The following is a 20133-nucleotide window of genomic DNA, read 5'->3' on the forward strand; positions in this document are numbered from 1 at the left end:
TAATTATACTGAGCTGGTTATCAGGTTAAGTCAGGCAAAGGTTACGTACAGAGGGCACTTGACACCTCAGAGTTTATGAAGCGTGAAATTATCATCTGATGATACTTGTGTTCCTTCAAAGAAAAATATATCTCTTGTCCATGAGGTCAAAAACTAGGATTAAGACAGAATTACTAGTGCGTCATTCACCAGAACGGTTACTACTAACTATCCCCCCCTAGTGGAAAAAAAAATCAATTTCTCAGCCCTGTCACTGTGTTCTAGAACAACTGTGCTGAACTGAAGTGTAAGGACTTCATGAACTCTCAGACATAAACCTAATCTGTGCCATTTTGATTTTTCAATTGTTGGCTATAACGCACGTGTGTTAGGAGAGTTATTCTTTCATCAGTTAAGAAGGAGCCCAGCGCGAAACCAAGAAACCCTAAACCAGAGAAGGATTTAAAGCATGCCAAGCACTTGGAAGTCCTCTTTCATCAAGGCAAATTTATAGGTGTCAAGGTCCTCACAGGCACCAGTACACACAAACTCTTGATTGCCACAGAATCCCACGTAGTTTAAAAGGGGAAATCATGCAGACACGACAAACCCTTCAGATGATAAATCTGCATCCCTCATTAGATGCAAAGCAGGTAAATGCTAGATTTAGAGCTGACGTTTCTTGGCAGGAAGGATGAAATCAAACTGGCCATTTACCCTGTCAAGCTGCACCAGAATGCAACAGACTAACCCTGAACTGCACAACCGTTGGCTGCTCCATTCTGCCTGGTCATAAAGTGCTGAAAACTTGCACAGAATGCCGAGACGCCAGCCTTTATTACGCTACTATTTAGCTTTTCAGAACACAACCATTGTGACCTGTAAAAAAATGTGAGTTATTATTATTATCTTTTAAACTTGAAATAGGAAAAGAGGAATTGACACAAATCCAAACTGTGCTCAATGTAGAGAACATTTTGATTGCAATTAGTGGTTTCCTGTGAGTGAAACAAGAAGGCCAGGAGTTGCCCTGTGTGTGTGCATGTGTGTGTGTGCGCGTGTGTGCGAGTGTGTGAGGGTATTAGTTGACCAGAGTTACATTAAATGTGTTTGAAAGAAGAACAGAACATGACCTGTGTGCCGGGGTTTGCGATGAATTATTCACCGTATAGTCCCCCTGGCTGCGGATGAAAGCTACCGTGTCAAAAGCAGAGATACAAAACGGAAGACCTCGCTCTCGATGCAAATGACCTTCACGAGACGCAAGCATTTACAACTGCTTATCAGGCTCTTTCAGCTACACATCTTCTCCTGTTACATTTTCACCCAGGGCACATGAAATCCCGCACGCCTAATAATGGAACACAACTAGACTAATGCTCCTCAGAATGACAGTTCCAAGAGTGCCATCTCTCTGAACTCACTAACCTGCCTCTGAAAGGGTTAAACTACTTGAGAACAACAAACGAAGACAAAGAGGGGGAAAAGCACCCATGAATACAGCTTTTAATGAAATGGGCTTTCCAAAGGCATTTCTGACAAAAAAGAATGTCTGGGGCATCTTGCATTTCAATCTGATAACTCCAGATTACCTTTTCCACCTCTCAGCCACATTGACTTCCATTACCACTGCGTAAGTAAGGGAGAATGTAACACTTTGTTTAACTTCACATTTCATGCAGCAAAGCCATTCTATGTCAGCTCCACACGACATGTTGAAAAGCCATTTCAAGTGAGTGAATCTGAGTGCATCAGAGGTTGAGACATTGATGGTTAGAAGATGCCCAGGCAAAGTAAAGACCATGGAGAAACCAGACTGAAACATCATCGATAACTATCCCACAATGCATTGCAGACTGTTGAAGATGGCATTGTACCAAGTCAGCACCAGAAATGCCGAAGAGGAGAGCTGCATTTCAGCTAGTTTGCTCCTTGCAAGGACTAGCACAGCACAACACATCACAGCACAGCAGATAACTTCCCCACATCACAGTACAGTACAGCACAGCACAGCACAGCACAGAACAGCACTGCACAGCACTCCACCTGTACAGCACTGCACTGCACAGCACGGCAGTGACTGAAATGGGTGATTCCAAATTGTGGAGAGAAAAAATACGGAAAATAATTTTTTTAAGAGTTAGGCTAACGTTACATTCCTTAGGTTTGGGAACAAAGGGTCACAAGTCCACATACTGCTTACATTAAATTACACTACATTCATTTAGCAGACACTCCCATCCAGAGTGACTTACAATACGGGCGAAACATAAGTGCATTCACCTATTTAATATGAATAATAGTGCCAGAGCTGGCTAAAAACCTTCCCAGACCAGTAAGGCTAAATACAACATGGCTACATTATTAATGCACGTTAAGTATTCTGACTTCTCTAGGAACTACTCCTCAGTCCTTGAACAAGATGCTTGGCTTGAATCCATGCGTACAGACAGCCCTCAGAAGGTATGAGACAACACAGCCATGCGCCGTAACCCACGGCGATTAAAGACACTGAGGTAATTAGTGAAAACAATGGCGGTAACAGCACAGTATGGAGCTCACTCCCCCATCCAACGCCAGTACGGGTGAAACTGGTCCCATGTCTTCTTCCAGGAATTCCAACTGACAACTGGACACCATGAGAAAGGCTCCTGTAAACATAATGCCTCTAACAGATCTAACAGGTGCACAGGTAGTGAACACTCTTAATCTTTAAGAGAGGAAGCAGGCAGGAAAGAGGGTCTTATAGGTCATTGTGAGGGGGACTTCACACCAGGTAGGGTTGCGAAGCGCAGACTGAGGGCTTTGGCAGAGGATCACCATGGTTGCAGTGGAGGGGTGGAAGAGAATCCCCTTGTCCCCTAGGCCACCTCCCTCACAGGGAAGAACATTACGCTGAGGTAAATCTCCGCTCCACTAAGCTTTTTTCACGGTCAGTGTCTCCCTTCCTGTTTTCCAGATTTACTGGGTTTACAATGTCCAAATGCATTGAGTCGTATAATGGTACGCTGACAAACATTCTGAAAACTGCAACGGTCTGATCTTTGAACTACACTCACTCAACCCCATCTCGTTTAAAAAAACATTTCCACAGTGCCTGTCACTCAACTGGCTTGTCACCCTTCCCATGTTCCACTCAAACGCAGCTAACACGCAACGCAGGAGTATCAAATGTAGTTTAATGGCAGCTCGCGATATATCTTATATTAGGCAAAGTGACCTTTGGTCATATGAACCCGCTAGTATTGCCGACACCATCACACTCTGTCAATCATTCCTACCGACTGGCTGAAGTGGAGCCGTGTGGGCCAATTAGACAGCGTTTTACAGGGCCTCCCCTGGCTCCCGCTCGCTGCCAAACCATGAGGAATGTTACAGCTGGGAGGTGCCCACTCTGAGGGTCACCCCACACTGCCGCTAAGCCCTAACGAAGGGCCGAACAAGCCACATTTTCCAAAAACTCAGCCTCAGTCCCAGCCAGGAACACAGGAGCAGGCGTTCCGAGACGGCAGGGCTGGCACACAGTCGCCCGGCAACCCAGCGCACTGGCAGGGCTGGCTCTCCGGCAGGGAAGGATCGGCTGCACACAGCGGAAGAACAGCTCTCTGATTCAGTGTGTGGAGGGTGGGCACACAGCTGTGAAATGTTCTCTTCAGTTAGAGCCGTAATGGACGACCGCCTCGGTGGAAATCCCCACCTCTCCTGACGAGCCATCTGCAGTGGACCAGGCCCTGAGCGGGTTAGCAGGGTCCACTGTGCTGAGCTCACATGGGCGAGGGTCCCTCTCTGATCCCACAGGATCCCAAGGGTTTGGTCTACAGGCAATTACACCCCAGAACTGGCTACAGGCAGCAGGGGTTTCGAAAGCAGCTCTGAGAGAACACAGTGTAAAACTTCAAACCATTCCAAAGTGACGAAATTGACCTATTAGTGGATACATTCTTTAGACAACCAGCACTACAGTTTGGCAGGAAACCCTTTAGGGTTTAGAGTGGATTTTAAATAATCAAAATGCATTTAAGGGAAGTGTAATCAATGTTAAATTGAATGACTGAGAGCGTAACAAAGTAACTGAGCAAAACTTTTTTTTTTTTTTTTTTTTTTTTAAGTAAAGCTGTGATTGATTCCATGGTTCTCAGTAGGTAATATGGCATCATCGATTTTGAGGACTACAACTATATTCACTGCAGCAGGTTGCTTAAGCCAGTTGATGTGAAGCAAGCAGCCATACCCATACGCTCTCGAGTTCTGTATGAGGAGGGCAGAAGGCTCGCGCACACAGTATGGGATTGTTCTCTGACTGGCACGGTTTCTGCTAGGTCTGGTCCAAAAGCTTAAACAAGGCAATTGCTGACAGCTTGGCTGAATAAAGTCCGTATCAAAATCTGACCCACCCAAAAAAAATCGCAATTTGCTCGCGCTTACAACTTAGTCATTTGGCAGACGCTTTGAGCCAAAGGACTTACAAAAATGTATTTCGCATGGTAAGCAAACACCACCCGGGCTAGATACAGGCAAAGTTATGCTTATATAACAGCAACTGTCAGGGTGCAAACTTCAAGACCTGTGAGATAAAGGAGGAAAAGGATTAGTTTTTTTTTGTTTTTTTTAATGAAATAGAAACACTGACGTGACATCTGAATAGGTGTCTTTTTTTCTTTACTTAACTGCAGGGTTTGAGAAGAGGGAATTAAAATTCCAGGAAAGAAATGCAAGGAAAATCACAGAGTAGCCATCTCCAAGCGCAAAAGCCTCAATTTGTGAATGTAGAGGAACAGAGCACCAAAAGCATTATCCATGACAAATGCACATTATCTACCCTGGGCTGAGGACAGGCTTGTCAGGAAACGCCACCCAGCCAGGGCGGGGTGGGGGGTGGGGAGTGGGGGGGGGGGGGGCGCCCTTAGACCCTGTCCTGGTCACCCAGGCCCCCCCACACTTACCACTCAGAGTTCTCCTCAAATGAGTGCAGACTGAAACAAAAATTCTGGAATGCACTGGGAGATGAGGGAAAATGAATAATAATAGGTATTAAAGCTGGAAATTTTAAGGTAGAAAATATGTTTTTGTGTGTGCGTGTGTGTGTGTGCATGTGTGCATGGTGCTCCCTTGGGTCTTTTCCATAGCCTGTCCTTTCAAAGGAGCTAGAGTGAACACACTGTTGACCACACCTCCACTTTCTGCAGTTTTATGAAGGAGGTTTATAAAGTACAGATGTGCCACTCAAAACTCTTAATGTGGCAGAAAACATGGGAACGGAAAAGCATGCAGTACATAATGAAAACAGGCCCAGGACAGGGAAAGGACACAAAGGGGCAGAGGACTCAAGGCCTGAGAATGTATGGGAATCACTTTCAATTGAGCGAAATGTAAATGATACCCAGAATGCATTAAAAAAGCAGCATGGAGCCGAGCCACCTTTCTTTCCTCGACATGACGGCAGCCTGGAGGGCTGTCTGTCCACAGCCATGTTCACCACCGACCCAATCTGCGTACGCCTAATCACCGCAGCTAATTAACGAGGCTTTCAAATCCCCATCCATCAGTGAGAGTGCGCACACAAACGCACATGTACACACACAGGCAGACACACGCACACACATTCATACACATAGCGTGGGTGCACACACACACACACACACACACACACACACACACAAACAAACAGGCAGACACACATTCATACACATATATACACATCTGCGCGCACATACACATATGCACACACACACAGACAGACAGACAGACAGACACAAACATAAACAGATAGGTACATAGACACACACAAACACACACACACATTCACACCCACACACACACACACACACACACAGAGATGACTGTGGAAAAAGAAAGGCTGCAGAGCTAAAAGGCTTGTCCTTACCTGAACTGCCAAGGGCAGAATCACAAGACACATCATTTCACATATTAAAGCTCCATCAGACTGTGAAAAGCATTTTGGCACTCACAGCATACACGAGGTTCATTTTCCACAGGAGTAATCATCTTCCTCCGAACGAATGTCGATTTTGGCATTTTTATTAAGCATGTAATCTGATGTTGGTATGCTATTAGCAGTTCTTACATTTTTTTGGGATTATTTACATTATTGAAAGAAGGCTCATGCATTTCAAAAATCACGAACGGAATGACCTCAATATACTGACAGTCAATATACTGATGCGCCCATGACTTAATACATGAATCGAAAAATGAAGGAACACTTGATGTAAATCTGACACGGTCAGCACTGTTTTGTTTCAGCACGGCACTGGCACGGTCCCTGCCCATCAAGGCAGGTAATGATTCGCCCTAATGGTTACTTTCCTGCTTGCTCACTGGCTCAGGGCTGGGGGGAGGAGTCCCGGCCTGCCTGACACGAGCGTCAGGAACGCCTGCCGCTCCGTCACTTCGACCCGCGCAGCCGAGCGCCAGACGAGCGCGGCGCACGGAGGAAGGAACGGGCTCCCCACTCCCCCCCCGCCGCTGGCAGTCGGAGTATCAGTTTGCCTTGCCATCTCACATTAAGGCCTTTATAATGGGGCTGGAATGTTAACGGGCCACATTATCAGCCACTTTCGAAGAGCGCTTGTCGGGAAGGGGGGCGTTCTTCTGTTTTAACGGGACTGACAGATCAGTCTCTTGGACGCAGGCGGTGGAGTCTCTCACCAGAGAGGGACACCCCCATGTTGTCATGGCGCTGTGTGGGCTCTAATCTCAGACTGTGCATCATGCCCCTGTGCAGGGCTCTGGTGCTGAGCTAGTGGAGCTGTTACAGATGCAGTTGGCCTTACCCCCGTTCCCCAGAGGTAGTGAATGCGCACATGATGCACTGATGCAGTACTGTGCGCGTTCACTACCTCTGGGGAACGGGGGTAAGGCCAACTGCATCTGTAACAGCTCCACTAGCTCAGCACCAGAGCCCTGCACAGGGGCATGATGCACAGTCTGAGATTAGAGCCCACACAGCGCCATGACAACATGGGGGTGTCCCTCTCTGGTCTCGGAGGGCCACAGTGACTGCAGATGTTTGGTGTGTTTCACTGATTGATTTAAGTCACTGATTGGCTAAAGATTCCACAAGCCTTGTAAATTTGCTGCCGATTGACAGCTAATCATGAAAAGCATGCAGACACTGCGGCCCTCCAGGACTGGAGTTAAACCTGCAGACACTGCGGCCCTCCAGGACTGGAGTTAAACCTGCAGACACTGCGGCCCTCCAGAACTGGAGTTAAACCTGCAGACACTGCGGCCCTCCAGAACTGGAATTAAACCTGTAGACATTGCGGCCCTCTAGGACTGGAGTTAAACCTGCAGACACTGTGGCCCTCCAGGACTGGAGTTAAACCTGCAGTCACTGCGGCCCTCCAGGACGTGAGTTTGATGCCTTTGACTCAAGAGGTGAGAAGAGACAGTGCAGACAGGTAACAATGATGTGATTTTGAGGCTCTGCATAAATGTGTATCATGACTGATGTATTTATTCTGGCGCTCTGCTTCCAACAGACAGCCATGTTGGAATAAGCGAGAAGAAACCAGGTGAGACCAGACAAAGTCACATTTCTGTGCAGAGGGACAACAGCTGCAAAGGAATGAAGTCCTGACTGTGCACATGGTAGATGCCCCATGGCTAAATTCAAACTAAACCAAGCCCTGGCTGCAATAGCGACCTTTAGGTTACAAGACCAGTGCCTTACCCATTATAGAACACAGTGTTTGTGAATGAAGAATCTGGGGTACAGTGCTGTGTATGAGAATGAAGAATCTGGGGTACAGCACAGTGTGTCATAGTGGAAGAATCCAGGCAAAAGACTCAGGAGTGTGGGCGGATGAAGCCGACAGTGAACGCAACCCTGAGGGCAAGGAGACATCGTCAGCTGGGACACCTCCCCCCAGCCAAAAAAATCTGTCTCCACACATAGAGAATTACATAGGCTCTCTTAGACCTCCACTGTGCAGGAGAGTAAGTGCATCCACATTCACTGCAGCCCAACTGCAGAGTTCAGGAGAGTTAGGGTGGAGGGAACACTTCTCGCCCAGGTGAGCCCAGGAGTTCAACCTGCAGATAAAATCCACCCCTCACCCACCACCCTCGAGGCGGGTGTGACGGGGTCCAAAGCGTCAGGGGGTTTATGAGGAGAAGCGGAGAGGAATACCTTCCGTACCACCAGCAGCCAATCAGTCACCCCCAGACACGCTTCCCTCGCTGGCTGCCAGCTCCCTGCGGGGTCGCTTGGCGTCATTAGCCTCATCGGGAACGCCCGGCCTTTAGGTGCCGGCTAACACCGCGCCGCGAACACTCCCTTGCTTAACTGCGGGGCTGCCGTCGCCAAGACAACGTATCGGCTTTCAGCACGCTGTCAAGGGATGAGCGATGAATTAAGCAATCGCTGGCTAGCGTAGCCGCCGACTGTAACAGTATAGGTGCTGGAACAAAAAAACAAAATGCTTCCCGCCCCCCCCCCCCAAGACCTCCCCCCCCCCTGTAATTTGTAAACATTCAAAACGCAGTATTAGGTTTCAGGGAAAAAATCTAATAGGTCGCCGTTGAGAATGAGGCAGACCATAACTTATTTGCGCGGCTTGTGAGATCGTACGGTGCAATTACACTGTCAGCAGGTTCAGGTTATCCGCGTCCTGACATTCAGTCAGTCAGCGCTCTTTGTGGAATCCCTGAGCGAATCTGAGCGGCATGGAGAGGAATGCGTCTCAAGGAGTTACTCAGGTGGAGGAATGAGGAGCACGCCAGCCAGTCGAGTCACGTGACGCTGATCTCCGTAATATTTTCCTAAATACGCAAAGGTTTTTCCTAAGACAGGGTTTCATTTCTCTCCTCTGCCCTACGCACTTATAGCACGAACAAGATAGCGTGACATGAGCAGACATGAAGAGGAGCGTGCGATGTTCACCTCTTCAACTGAACTTTTGCGAAGAACGCAAGAAAACATGGGAAATTAGAGTGCATTCTCAAAGAGGAGCTTGGGCCGCTGTCTCCCATAGTTCACTTACTTCTGCTGACGGACAGGTACCAGTAAATAACTGAAAAGCTCACTGAGAAAAAGTCTGCAGGGAAAGTGCACTCACTCGCGGCTGTAATAGCCCATCCACCTGCGGCCACGGCGTGCTTGTTGCTTTAACGGGCAGGTCAAACGCATCGTTCCCGGGCTCATAGAGCGGTTTGTGAAGAAACCGTGCAGGGAGGAGGACAGAGTGTCAAGCGGTCGTACCGATAAAATCCCTCTCGCACACAAGCGCTGCGTCACGCTGGTGCTCTCCTCCCCTGTCATCAAGGCCACTAACCGTCTGTCAGCGGCAGCTTTTAATACACCTCCGCAGCAGGGCCACGCGCCAGGGCCACCGTCATCCGCAGAAGGGCCACCAGCACCTCTCCATCGCTATTCCAGCTATTTCAGCTACTGGAGCCACTGACACAGGAGAGGCAGAGAATGCATTAACAATAGCGTTCTTTAAGGCCTTCAATCCCAGTGAAGTGAGGCGGTGGGGGGGTGGGGGGGGAATAAGACAAAAATATGTCAAGTGCTTGTTCCAGGGCCATAAATGCCAAATATCTTTCAAGCAGCATACCGGGCACTGGTGACGCAAGGCGGGGAGGCTAGAAAACAGCGCTGACAGAAGGGACAGGTACGCACCAGATGACAGGTTAAGACAGGCCACAACAATAGGCTAACAGTGCTAACTGATGTTTTTTTGTTGAAAATAGACACTGTGATCTTGCTCTTGTTTGAAATGGCACCTTTCTGGATTGAGCTGAGGCACTAACTGTTACAACAAGTCTGGTTGGCGATGACGGTCACTCTTTGAAGTATTGCAAGCACTATTTTTTAAATATATATAAGCATATATATTTATTTATTACAAAACCATCAGAAACCCATTAATCCGCATTTGGCACTTGTGCTAAAAGCCTGTCATATTAAGGAAACAATTTTTTACCATCTAGTAATAAGCTGACACTAAAACCCACAGAGATTAAAAGCATTTGTCCTGGAAGAGAGATACTATGCAGGATATACTCCAACTACGACTGGGAATTTTGCCAGGTCGTAATCCCCTTCATTTAAAGTAAATACATTATCTGTACTGCAAGATGTTATAGGTGGGACAAACTACATTCCAAAAGACACAAAGAAGATCTATTGCAGGTTCTGTGATGTACTGTGCGTGCAAGAACTCTTTTGGCCAGAGAAACAAGATACATTCAGTAAGACTTGGAATCTTTGCTATAAGGCAATAACTGCTGAAACAAAAGTGCCTCTACTGTCCCTCTGCATTACATTTTTTGGCCAAAACCATGAAAATCCTGTTTCCCTGAGCCTAACACCTGGCTGGACCGACCACACAGTCCTTCTTACCCAGAAGTCACTTCCTCCAGGAGAGGCTCGTATCTCTTTACAGGATTCAGTAACCTGGGACTAGGGAGAGCACATTCAGAGCCTCACGGCACACCGCATGGGTCACGGCTCACAGCCCGATCGGCGTAATCCGCCTGGGACTGAAGCCGAAACGACCTGGAACAGCCTCCGCTCTCCGGTCTCTGAGGTCAGGCACGCACCAGTCCTCAGAAAACCACCACGGGGGAATAAAACCAAAAGCCCCTCAGTGATTTACATGGGATTTATACAAGGGCTCCTGGAAATTGAACTGGAAATACCGGGCTACAGCTCAGGCTGGTTCGTACAGGACAGTTGGCAGGCCACCGAGGGGAACAGGAGGAACCGTGGGACTTTAATGTTTGCTGGTGGGGGTCACTGGGCCATTAATTCAGTTCTCCTTTGCGCTTTGCGTTTCTCGCACCCCAGATGTCCTTTTTGAGGGGCCTGGGAGGTCTCAAGTGCCCCAGGTTCTGCCCACTACTCATGCGCTAACATCTTGCAACGTTTCAATGGCTACCGCACAACCTACTCCACACAGATAGCATGCCCACTGGAGATTCGTCTTTCGGAAAGAGGATATTTTGAGACCATAAAGTTTGATATACTTTGGGCATGCGAATGCAACCTTATTATTTACATAGGGGTAATAAAGAAAGAAAAAATCTAAAAAAAAAAATTCTAAACAGAAAAACATCTGTCCATGGCAGTCTATGATAATTAGGGGCTGTGCTTGCATAAATAGCCCCCACTCCTCTTCTCGGGGATGAGAGCTCCAAGCCTTTGGGGTATGACGGTTTTGGAGAGGCCTCAGGTGCCAGACTGAGGCCGAATATTGCAAGCCTGTAAGTCTGTTTGAAATGATGCGTATGCAGCTGCTATTACCCCAAATTTTGTTAAGATATATTATTAGGGCTGATGCCACTGGCAGGGGTACAAAACCCTGCACACGCAATAAGGAATCTATCCCCCACAATTATGTTTTTCTTTTTTTTTTTCCCCCCAAGGATTTTAGGGTCCCACATATATTTTTCTGCATAAAATCAAGGCCCTTATTCTAGAAACTCCATCATTTTGCAAGTCCTCGATTGACATATCGCTATACAGTACTCTATAATTTTTATTATTTTTAGTAATCTACAGTCTCAGACAGCGATTAACTGCCAAGTTGTTTGATCAATAATGAAAATACTGCTCAAGGTTCCAGACTTGCAAAGATTTTATTTCAAAATGACTTTTGAACAGTGCAAATTAAGCCTTGGAGCATTTCAGGTGACAATATAAGGCGATGTTGGGGGCACGTTCAACTAAAGTGTAAATAACAGTGTGCTGTGTGAGAGAGCAGTATGAGTGTGGGTAACAGTGTGATGTGTGAGAGATCAGTATGAGTGTGTGTAACAGTCTGCAGTGTTTGAGATCAGTATGAGTGTGTGTAACAGTCTGCAGAGCAGTATGAGTGTGTGTAATGTGTGCGAGCAGTATGAGGGTAACAGTGTGATGTGTCAGAGAGCAGTATGAGTGTGTGTAACAGTGTGATGTGTGAGAGTGCAGTATGAGTATGTGTAACTGTGTGATGTGTGCGTGTAACAGTGTGCTGTGGGTGCACATATGTGGGAAGACACACATGTGAAACCACAGGAAGCATCACTAGCCTCACAAATACTCACCCAAGCCAGGTGTAGAGACCCTGTCAGGTAAACCCAGCCCTTTACCCTCAACCCCCCTTCACACTTTCTCTCACTCACTGTTTCTGTCACACTCGTGTCTTCCACCTCCTGACTTTTTGTCTTCAACTTTTCCTCAGTCTCTAATGATCTAGCTTTGCTTTCCCACTCTGCTCTTTCAAGCTTCCTTCATAGGCTCCCTCTCTCTTTCCCTTCCAACCCGCATCATCATCAGAACCCCCCCCCCCCCACTTCCTCTCTTTTACATCATGCTATAGCTTTCAAGCAGAATTTTATAAACAAAATCCTTTCTGTATGTAAAGAAATCTCCCTCTGGTACAAGCAGCAAACCCTTCTGAATCCACAGTATTAACACCAAAACAAAGAGGTACCTGCCATCCATATTCTTAGTGATATCTTTAAGGCTTTGCGGCACTTCATCTGTTAGCTTGATTTCCCCACTCCCTCTGTAATAGGGCCGTGAGTGTGTGAGAGTTCAGGGCTAGGTTACAGCAGCGTCGCCGCTCTGTGACACCGACAGAGACAGAGCTGGAACACTCACGCTCGTGTCTGCAGACCAGATGAAGAAACATCCCGTCCACTACGGTGTGTTCTGACCTTACATCTAGAGCAAGTCCCCCCCCCCCCAAGAATCTCAATCATGCTAATGGAAATGCCAAATGCATTCTCAAACTAGCACAAGATGTTTCATCAAAGGACAGGATGCCAAAAGTTCCACTTTTATGTACAGTTACCGTGACTAATAATGGAAAATAAACTGGCCGGAAATAAACAAGTGACAGGGATACAGATAAAAAAGCCAACTGCATCAACACGACGGAGAGATGAGCTCTCAGCAGCCATCTGTTCAGACCGTCAGCGGCGTGTGACTGATGCGGACCGACACTCAGCAACAGCCTCTCTCTCCCACCGAGCGCTCCACAGCTGCAGCGCCATCTGCTGGCCACAGACGGTCATGGCTCGTCCGAAACGGAACCGGTTTGGGATTTTCCCAGCAAGAATAACAGTGAAGCTGAATGGCGAGTTTTTGAAGTCACAGCCACCCCCCCCCCCCCCAAGGCATAAATCAGGCTGAATTACAGGCCAGGGCTGGTCATTATGTAGTTCTGAGCCATCTCTCAGCGTGCACTTCCCCTCGCATGTCCGGCAAACGCCTTGCTTTGCCCTGAGTAAACTGCCATCATCCACACAGCTCTAAGCTGCAGTCCATTATTACAGCCCAGCGTAATGGCACGGCCACTGATACTACAGTACACGGCCTGCTTCACAATCGCCACCATTGAACCGCTCGCTGACGTTAGTGATGAATGAAACCCCGCTCTCCAAACCCCCGCCCCCGTATGCGCTCTTCCTTCATTCTGGAAGGCTCCGGAGGGTAAGAGGAACTTCCTTCTGGCCCGGGGATAAAGGCGGCTGGCTTGACCCGGGATATCCGGGGCAGGGGTGTCCCAGCGCCCCCGTCTGCACCTGTACTCCGTGGACCGGGGGGGCAAGCCGGCAGGACGGCAACTACGGCGCACGACCCGGGTCACAAACGCCACACCCACATCCTTTTCCAAAAAAACTAACAGTGAGGGACTGCTCTGCCACTCTACACAGCGACAGGGACTTTCATTCTCATCAAGATTAGGCCCAGATGTGAGCAATAAGAGTTTCAAAGGTTTCACAGTTTAACTGAAAACACTCAATCTCGTTAACATGCTTCGAGCCGGTTTTTCCCAGGCCAGCCCAGATGTTTTTGACCCTTTTCTCGAAGAAACCTCTAAATAACACGCTTGCACACTTGCCATTAAAGGTTTTAATTTGACCTTTTCAGGGTTTTATGGATCACACAGTGCCTGAAAATGGAAATATTGTCAAAGCCCAGCAGGGGAGCCTGTCGCCATGGCTAGGAGCTTTTGTTTCCCTCTAGACTACTTGGAACAATGGACTTCACTTCCAATCCCAGTGCTTCATTCCCAATTTGGGCCTGTGCTTTGGAGAGCAGGTGGCACAGTGTGTGACCCAATCACACCCCAACGCCAAGCTGGGGGAGTCTACATGATGTTTGGGGAAGGTGCAAAAAAAAAAACCATGGTTTTCAACAAATTGTCAGGCCGAAAAACTTGAAGGAGACTACACCTTGTGCGAGACTGGCTCGTTTCAGTAAGAATAAAGTAGTTTGGCACATATTGGCCACACAAAGCGATGTTGCACCACAGCACAAGTGCAGTTGTGCAGTGCAGTTATCTGATCTCACTCACCTATACCATATCCACTGTCTTCCTGAACCTGTCCCAAACACACATCCACCTGATGGACACCCACTCAAATTTACAGCAGAAAGTACTATTGCCAAACGTTCTGCACATATGAGAAGCACAAGGTTAATCAGTGCAGAGCAATTTTGGAAGCAAATGCTCCAGTAATATTTTGCCATGTTTCCAAAAGGTAACCATGTCAAAAGATCAATGTATGTATTTGGGAAAACAACAGAGTACGTACTGAGGCTCAGTAATGTATATAAATATTTTACTTCTCCGGACATGAATTTGGAAAGGCAACCAGGGTTTGTTTGGAGATGGCTAGAGCAGAACAAATTTATCACCGAAGCAAAACATTCTGCAATTTACTCTGCTTGTCAGCATATCAGCCATGAGAATCATCAGACGGCAATGTCATTTCCTTCTGCAAATACATTTCGTTTACAGTAGATAATCACGCATATCATTTTTACCGTATCCATTACTTTTACCGAGCTGTTTCACTTTATTAAGCGGGCCTATTCACGCGGGGAATGAAAGGGTCATTTCACAGCGTAAGAATGCGGCCTGACACCACAATGCTGAGGCAAACGCACATCGGCAATTACGCGCCGAATGTCCTCCTGCTGGAACTGCGGTGACCTCACTGCGTTTAGGCCAAGGCATCTTCTAAGCAGGCGGGCTCTCCTGCCACTGGTGTCCAGCACACTCCTATTCAACCTCTTTCACAGGAAGGCTGAGCTCATTTGGAAGGGTTTTTCTAGCTTCTGAGCGGGGTGGGGGGGGGGGGGGTGGAACAAGCTGTTTGCAACTAAACAAGATCTGTAAAGAATCCTTCAGAAATGCCTTTACCCCACTGACAAAGCCATGTCTATTCATTCCCTCAGGACTATTAAAAGTCTGCAGAAACAGACCCTTCAGCCACTCCCCCCCCCCCCCCCTTCACCGCCCTCATTACCCCCCTGTCCCCGGAGAGTAAGGTAGGCTGCCACTATTTTCCTCCTCTGACTCCGCTCTGCCAGAGAACGAATGAAAAGAACCTGTCACACTGAAAGAATGGCCAGGGCAAAGCAAAACTCCTCTCAAAAGGCAAATTACCGAAGCAACGTCCCCACAAAGGAATTCCTGTGATGTTTGGTTTGAAGTGGACGGTTGTTTCCCTCTCGGAGCCTGTGAGTTGCCTTTGAGTCTGCCCCCCCCCCGCCCCTCCGCCCCCCCCCCCCCCCCCCCCGCCCTGCACCTCAGTTCCACCGGGGAGACGCTACCGCTCCATGTGGCAGGTGGAGATGGCGGCGCAACCTCACGTGACGAGACGCCATCATCGTTAACCTTACAACAGCCCGTCTGCCTCAAAACCAAACATTACATACATTAACACTTCATCGCTGTCTACAAAAGGGGCTCTGAACTTAACATCTCATATCAAATCGATGCCTCACTGTGACATAAGACTGTATTCATATGAGGAATCCCTCATAAGTTAAGGCCCCTGTGTGTCACACACTAACCCCTAAGCTTCTGCCAGTGATGCCCCCACAAGGGGCCAGGGTCTGCAGGGCAGGGGCATCAGGTTTTGTTTGCTGGGACAGGTTTCCCTGCTGACCAGTTTTAACTGACTGCAGCGGCTGTCTAGATTTACCAAGACTCCAAAATACCAGCAGTGTTGGCAGTGTCCATGTCACCCTCAGACAGAGCTGTTTAAAAGTAGAGCAGTGTGATGTTCCTGTAACCGGGTAGCAGTGAACAGACAGGAATCTTAAGCAGACTCTGGCTATTATCATAATTTTTCCCTGACTCAGTTATTTTCTGTTGTCTAATCATGCCTTTCACAAAGCAAACTAGTTCAGGTGGAGTACCTTGCTGTTAGGCATGGCATTCTGGGACTGGTACCAACAATACTGTGGTCTGAAGAATCATGGTCTTTCTGCTATTCAAAAGAGCTTTCCACCTCATTGGCCCTGAGCTGCTGCCCACTGGTGCCGCCACACTGGTGTTCTGTCTCCCCTACAGATTGAACCTTGCTCTCATCACGGCCATCAGCTGCTGGACCTGCTCCAGCTAAACTGGTCTATCTCTCACTCTCGCTCTCATTCTCTCAGCAGCTTGCATGGGAAACACGTCTGCAGCTCAGACGCGCACACGCAATCCCACAGATTGACTGATGTCGATTACTGCATCTCCGGCACATTCACATCGTCCTTATGCAAAACATGACTGATTACACGCGCAGAATAAAAGAGACTAATTAAGAGCTGCGTTTTATGATGCTGACTGATTTTTTGCTGAAACTCAAATACACTGTCATTAAACTGACTTTAATTGGGTTTTCAAAAGGAAAACGCACACACAACGCTGGAAAAAATTAGTTACCATTCTAAAGTAAAATCGGGGTAACTCCACCAAAAAGTTGAAGCCTCTCTTGTCGCCTCTTTCAACAAGCTGTCAGTTCCTGCCAGTTTCTGTTGTGATTTACAATATTTTTGTTTGGAATTAAAATCAAATGCAGTCAATCGTTCATGAAACAAATGTCAAAAGTTGCATTTTACACAGACACACACCCATAAGCAGTAAAACTGAAAAATTGACGAGGTCTCAATTGTTCCATAGCTGTACGCACGTACCCCGCACATACACGGTGTGTTTCCTTTTTTTTTTTTTTTTTAAAGAATGGGACAAGTTCGCTGTTTAATAAATAAAATATGCCCTATTCACTTTAATCACATACCACCCACTCAATTTTTGTTAAAATATCTCTGAAGTGAATGTCATAAATAAAGCATTGGGCGTTATTGTAGTAGGTACGCCTTGAATAAAACCTATTATGATCCAAGAATATCTTTTAGGCTTGACGATGTAATACTTGTCAGATGTCAAATGGCAACTCCAATTGGCGCATTTTATCTCAGGAGAGAGACGATATTACCCACAGAATATAATTTTAACTGTCAAGTGGAACAATACAGATTATCATTCCTAATATCATAATTATAAACATGTGGGATACTTCAGTTCTCTTAAAATCACTGATAAAACGTTACTTCGAAACTTGCTACCTTGAAAACGCAATTGTCGACAATCATGGGATTTATACGAGCAGATTACAGCATCGGGTGACTGCTTGAGTAAATGTTCCGCTTAAAACGAACAGCACCAGTTTACAGTAAAAAAAAAATAAAATAAAAAAAAAGATACAGTGAAACGCTAACTTATAAGTTAATTAATTCCTACCTTGCACAGCAATAATGACGCCACGAAAACAATTCCCGCAGCTCTGTGGATGTGGGTTACCATCTCTCCGGTTGTCAATTTCGCTCATTCAGAGTGAAGAAGCCTATGTGAGAATGTTTGATCCTGAACAAGAGAAACGGTGTCTACTCCTTCAGCTCTCGTCCACTCCACAATATAAATTCTAAAAGTTTTTTGATGACAACATGACACTTCATAGTTGCTTCCAATAGTTTTGCACGCTGAGAACACGTTGTTGCTAAATTTATGTTTGCATACCAAACGTGCGTCAGTGAGGGGACTCTCCCACCTTACATTCTTAAAGAAACAGCATCTCTTTGCTTGCGGATCACATATTTGATCAGGAAATGATTTAAACTAACGAGGACGTAATTGCTATCAATGATAGCTTGTCCTGTGAATTTTTTTGGGCTGTTATTCGTGCAGATGGGCATTTGGAGAACATTTTGAAGCTAAACAAAAAATAATAATACAATTTTAAAATACTTTGAAGTTCCCACGTTGTTCAAAAAACAAACAAAAAAGTAATGCAGGGAACTGAGCAACATGACGCTCACAATTAGTGTAATGTATGTCCTACGCTTTAGCTTGACGATTCCTCTTAATTTCCCGACATTATTCTTCAAGTATAGCTATGTACTTGCCAGGACATTCCTTGTTGACTCACTGCAGCTTTGTTTGCAATCCACAGCGGTCTTCCTGCAATCTACTCCTAGCTCTGTGAAGTGGACGCCTTGGTGTACCACCCACAGGTGTTAGCGTAAGGGGAAACAAATTGTTAGTTCCATCACTTGGGGAAAAGAATAAATGAGAAAAAGAGTCAAATAAAGGGCTGAAAGTGCATAAACAGCAATTAGTTTGGACCAATTTAATGGCTTCTTCTTACCAATTTTGGACGTTCTTTCAAATTTTTTTTTCAAAAAAATGTTCACTGTTTTTTTTAAGCCAATGAGGTCTGCAGTAATAACTATGTTCCCTGATATGTCATCCCTTCTGAAGCACTCAAAGAGCAGCAAAACAAGATGTACTTTGACGGCAGTACAATGGCGCAGGTATGTGAGGTATGAGCCAATTGAATTGCCACCTGACACGCAGGGGTGAATTCAGCTTAATCTCTATTAACATGCCAAATGGAGAAATGTAAATGTTTTGCCTGTGAAATAAATATTGAATTGCTTTTCATTCCACTCAAGGGCAAATCGCAAGGCGCAATCAGTCTAGGCGACATACCTGCACACTGCGCCTGTGAAAAGCCCACTGTTTTAGGAAGGGAAAGAATCTGGAAGCCTCTTGTCGAACCTTGACCCCAGCAGCAAAGAAAGCCCTGAATCACATGCACTTCAATATGCAGAACTCTAGATAATGCTCTCGTGCAAATACCATGCATTCACTGTGCTCGGTGGTGCATAGCCATGTCTTCACGTCGCAGGTCTTTTTTTTTCTTATTGTTGAATTTGCCTTCATGTGTCATCAGTAAAAATGCTGACAAAATCCCTGAATGTTTATTCAGAGAATAATACCTAAAAATCACATCACTAACGATTGTTCAGTTTTCACAGTCACATAAATTCAGGTCGAATCCAATAAATTGCACTGTGTTTTTTCTGTCTTATTAAATTCCTTTTTCGCATCTAAATGATAGGCTGGAGAGATGCCCAAGGAGACTGAGGTTAGATTTTTTGGTTTTCAAAGCTTTGGGATATTATTCTACATACTTTTCTCGCAGGGAGTGTTATGTGATGACTGGAGTAGATTATGAAACCTCGAGAGTTGTGTATGCATTTAACCCTGCCAGAACCCCAGAGTTCTTCCACTTGACACCAAAGTATTGCTTTGAACATTTATTGATGGCAGTGCAACAGAGTACTGCCAAGTGCTGTGTGAAGTTTGCTTTTTCAGAGAGAGTGTACATAATATATGGTTGTCAAAGATCCTAAGAGATTGATGGAGAGCTAATACCCATGCAGCCAGCTAACCAGTGACAACGACAGGGTGAGATGAAGAAGAGGCAGGGATTCTGGCTCACACAGAGTGTAAGAAAGGACTGTAGTCACCAGCGGTTGACCATGTGACCACCTTTTGTGGATACTCCTGCTTATAGCCAAGCCCTGCTTCTCTCTGGACTAAAAAACTTATTTTATAGAGGTGAGTCCTCAGCCACCAGTCTAGTTATCAGTAAATATCCGCCACTGGCCCCCAGCAGGCACTCAATTGACAATACGTTTCCAAGGTCCCAAATTTAGGCACACTCTCTGAGTCTATTATTTAACTCACTTTGTGCCTTGTTTGACCAGGTCCCCAGTTTGAGCGTTTCGAACTTGAGCATTCCATCCTTCCCTGAACCCTTGTGGAGTGCAGGTCCTTCATCTCTACCAGGGCAGTTGAACTGGGGAATCCAGAGCTGCTCAGGGAATCACAACAGGGCCATCCATGTGAAGTCTTGGTGGGGATTCATTTCAGTGTTGTGCACGCTTCACTTGCAGCATCCTCAGCCAAGGCCTGAGCTACAAATAAAAACAAGCCTGACTCAATTCCAAATGGAGACTTTAGAGGTGACACCAGCTTTTTCCAGCATTGGGTTCAGCACAGC

The 20133-nt window shown here is 46.5% G+C and overlaps 1 protein-coding gene across 2 annotated transcripts in view; it reads right to left on the reverse strand.

The window, feature by feature from the left end:
* LOC118232278 (ADAMTS-like protein 1) overlaps positions 1–17806 on the reverse strand; it is a 108139-nt gene extending 90333 nt beyond the window's left edge. The window contains exon 1 of one of the 2 annotated variants that reach the window (XM_035427139.1): positions 17526–17806. In XM_035427139.1, coding sequence (XP_035283030.1) covers positions 17526–17588 — 63 coding nt within the window. In that variant the 5' untranslated portion in view covers positions 17589–17806. The remainder of the gene's footprint in view (positions 1–17525) is intronic. The other variant, XM_035427140.1, reaches the window with a different exon arrangement.
* Between the last annotated feature and the right edge of the window lie 2327 nt (positions 17807–20133).

Source organism: Anguilla anguilla, chromosome 7 (assembly GCF_013347855.1).
Source record: "Anguilla anguilla isolate fAngAng1 chromosome 7, fAngAng1.pri, whole genome shotgun sequence".
Taxonomy (NCBI): domain Eukaryota; kingdom Metazoa; phylum Chordata; class Actinopteri; order Anguilliformes; family Anguillidae; genus Anguilla; species Anguilla anguilla.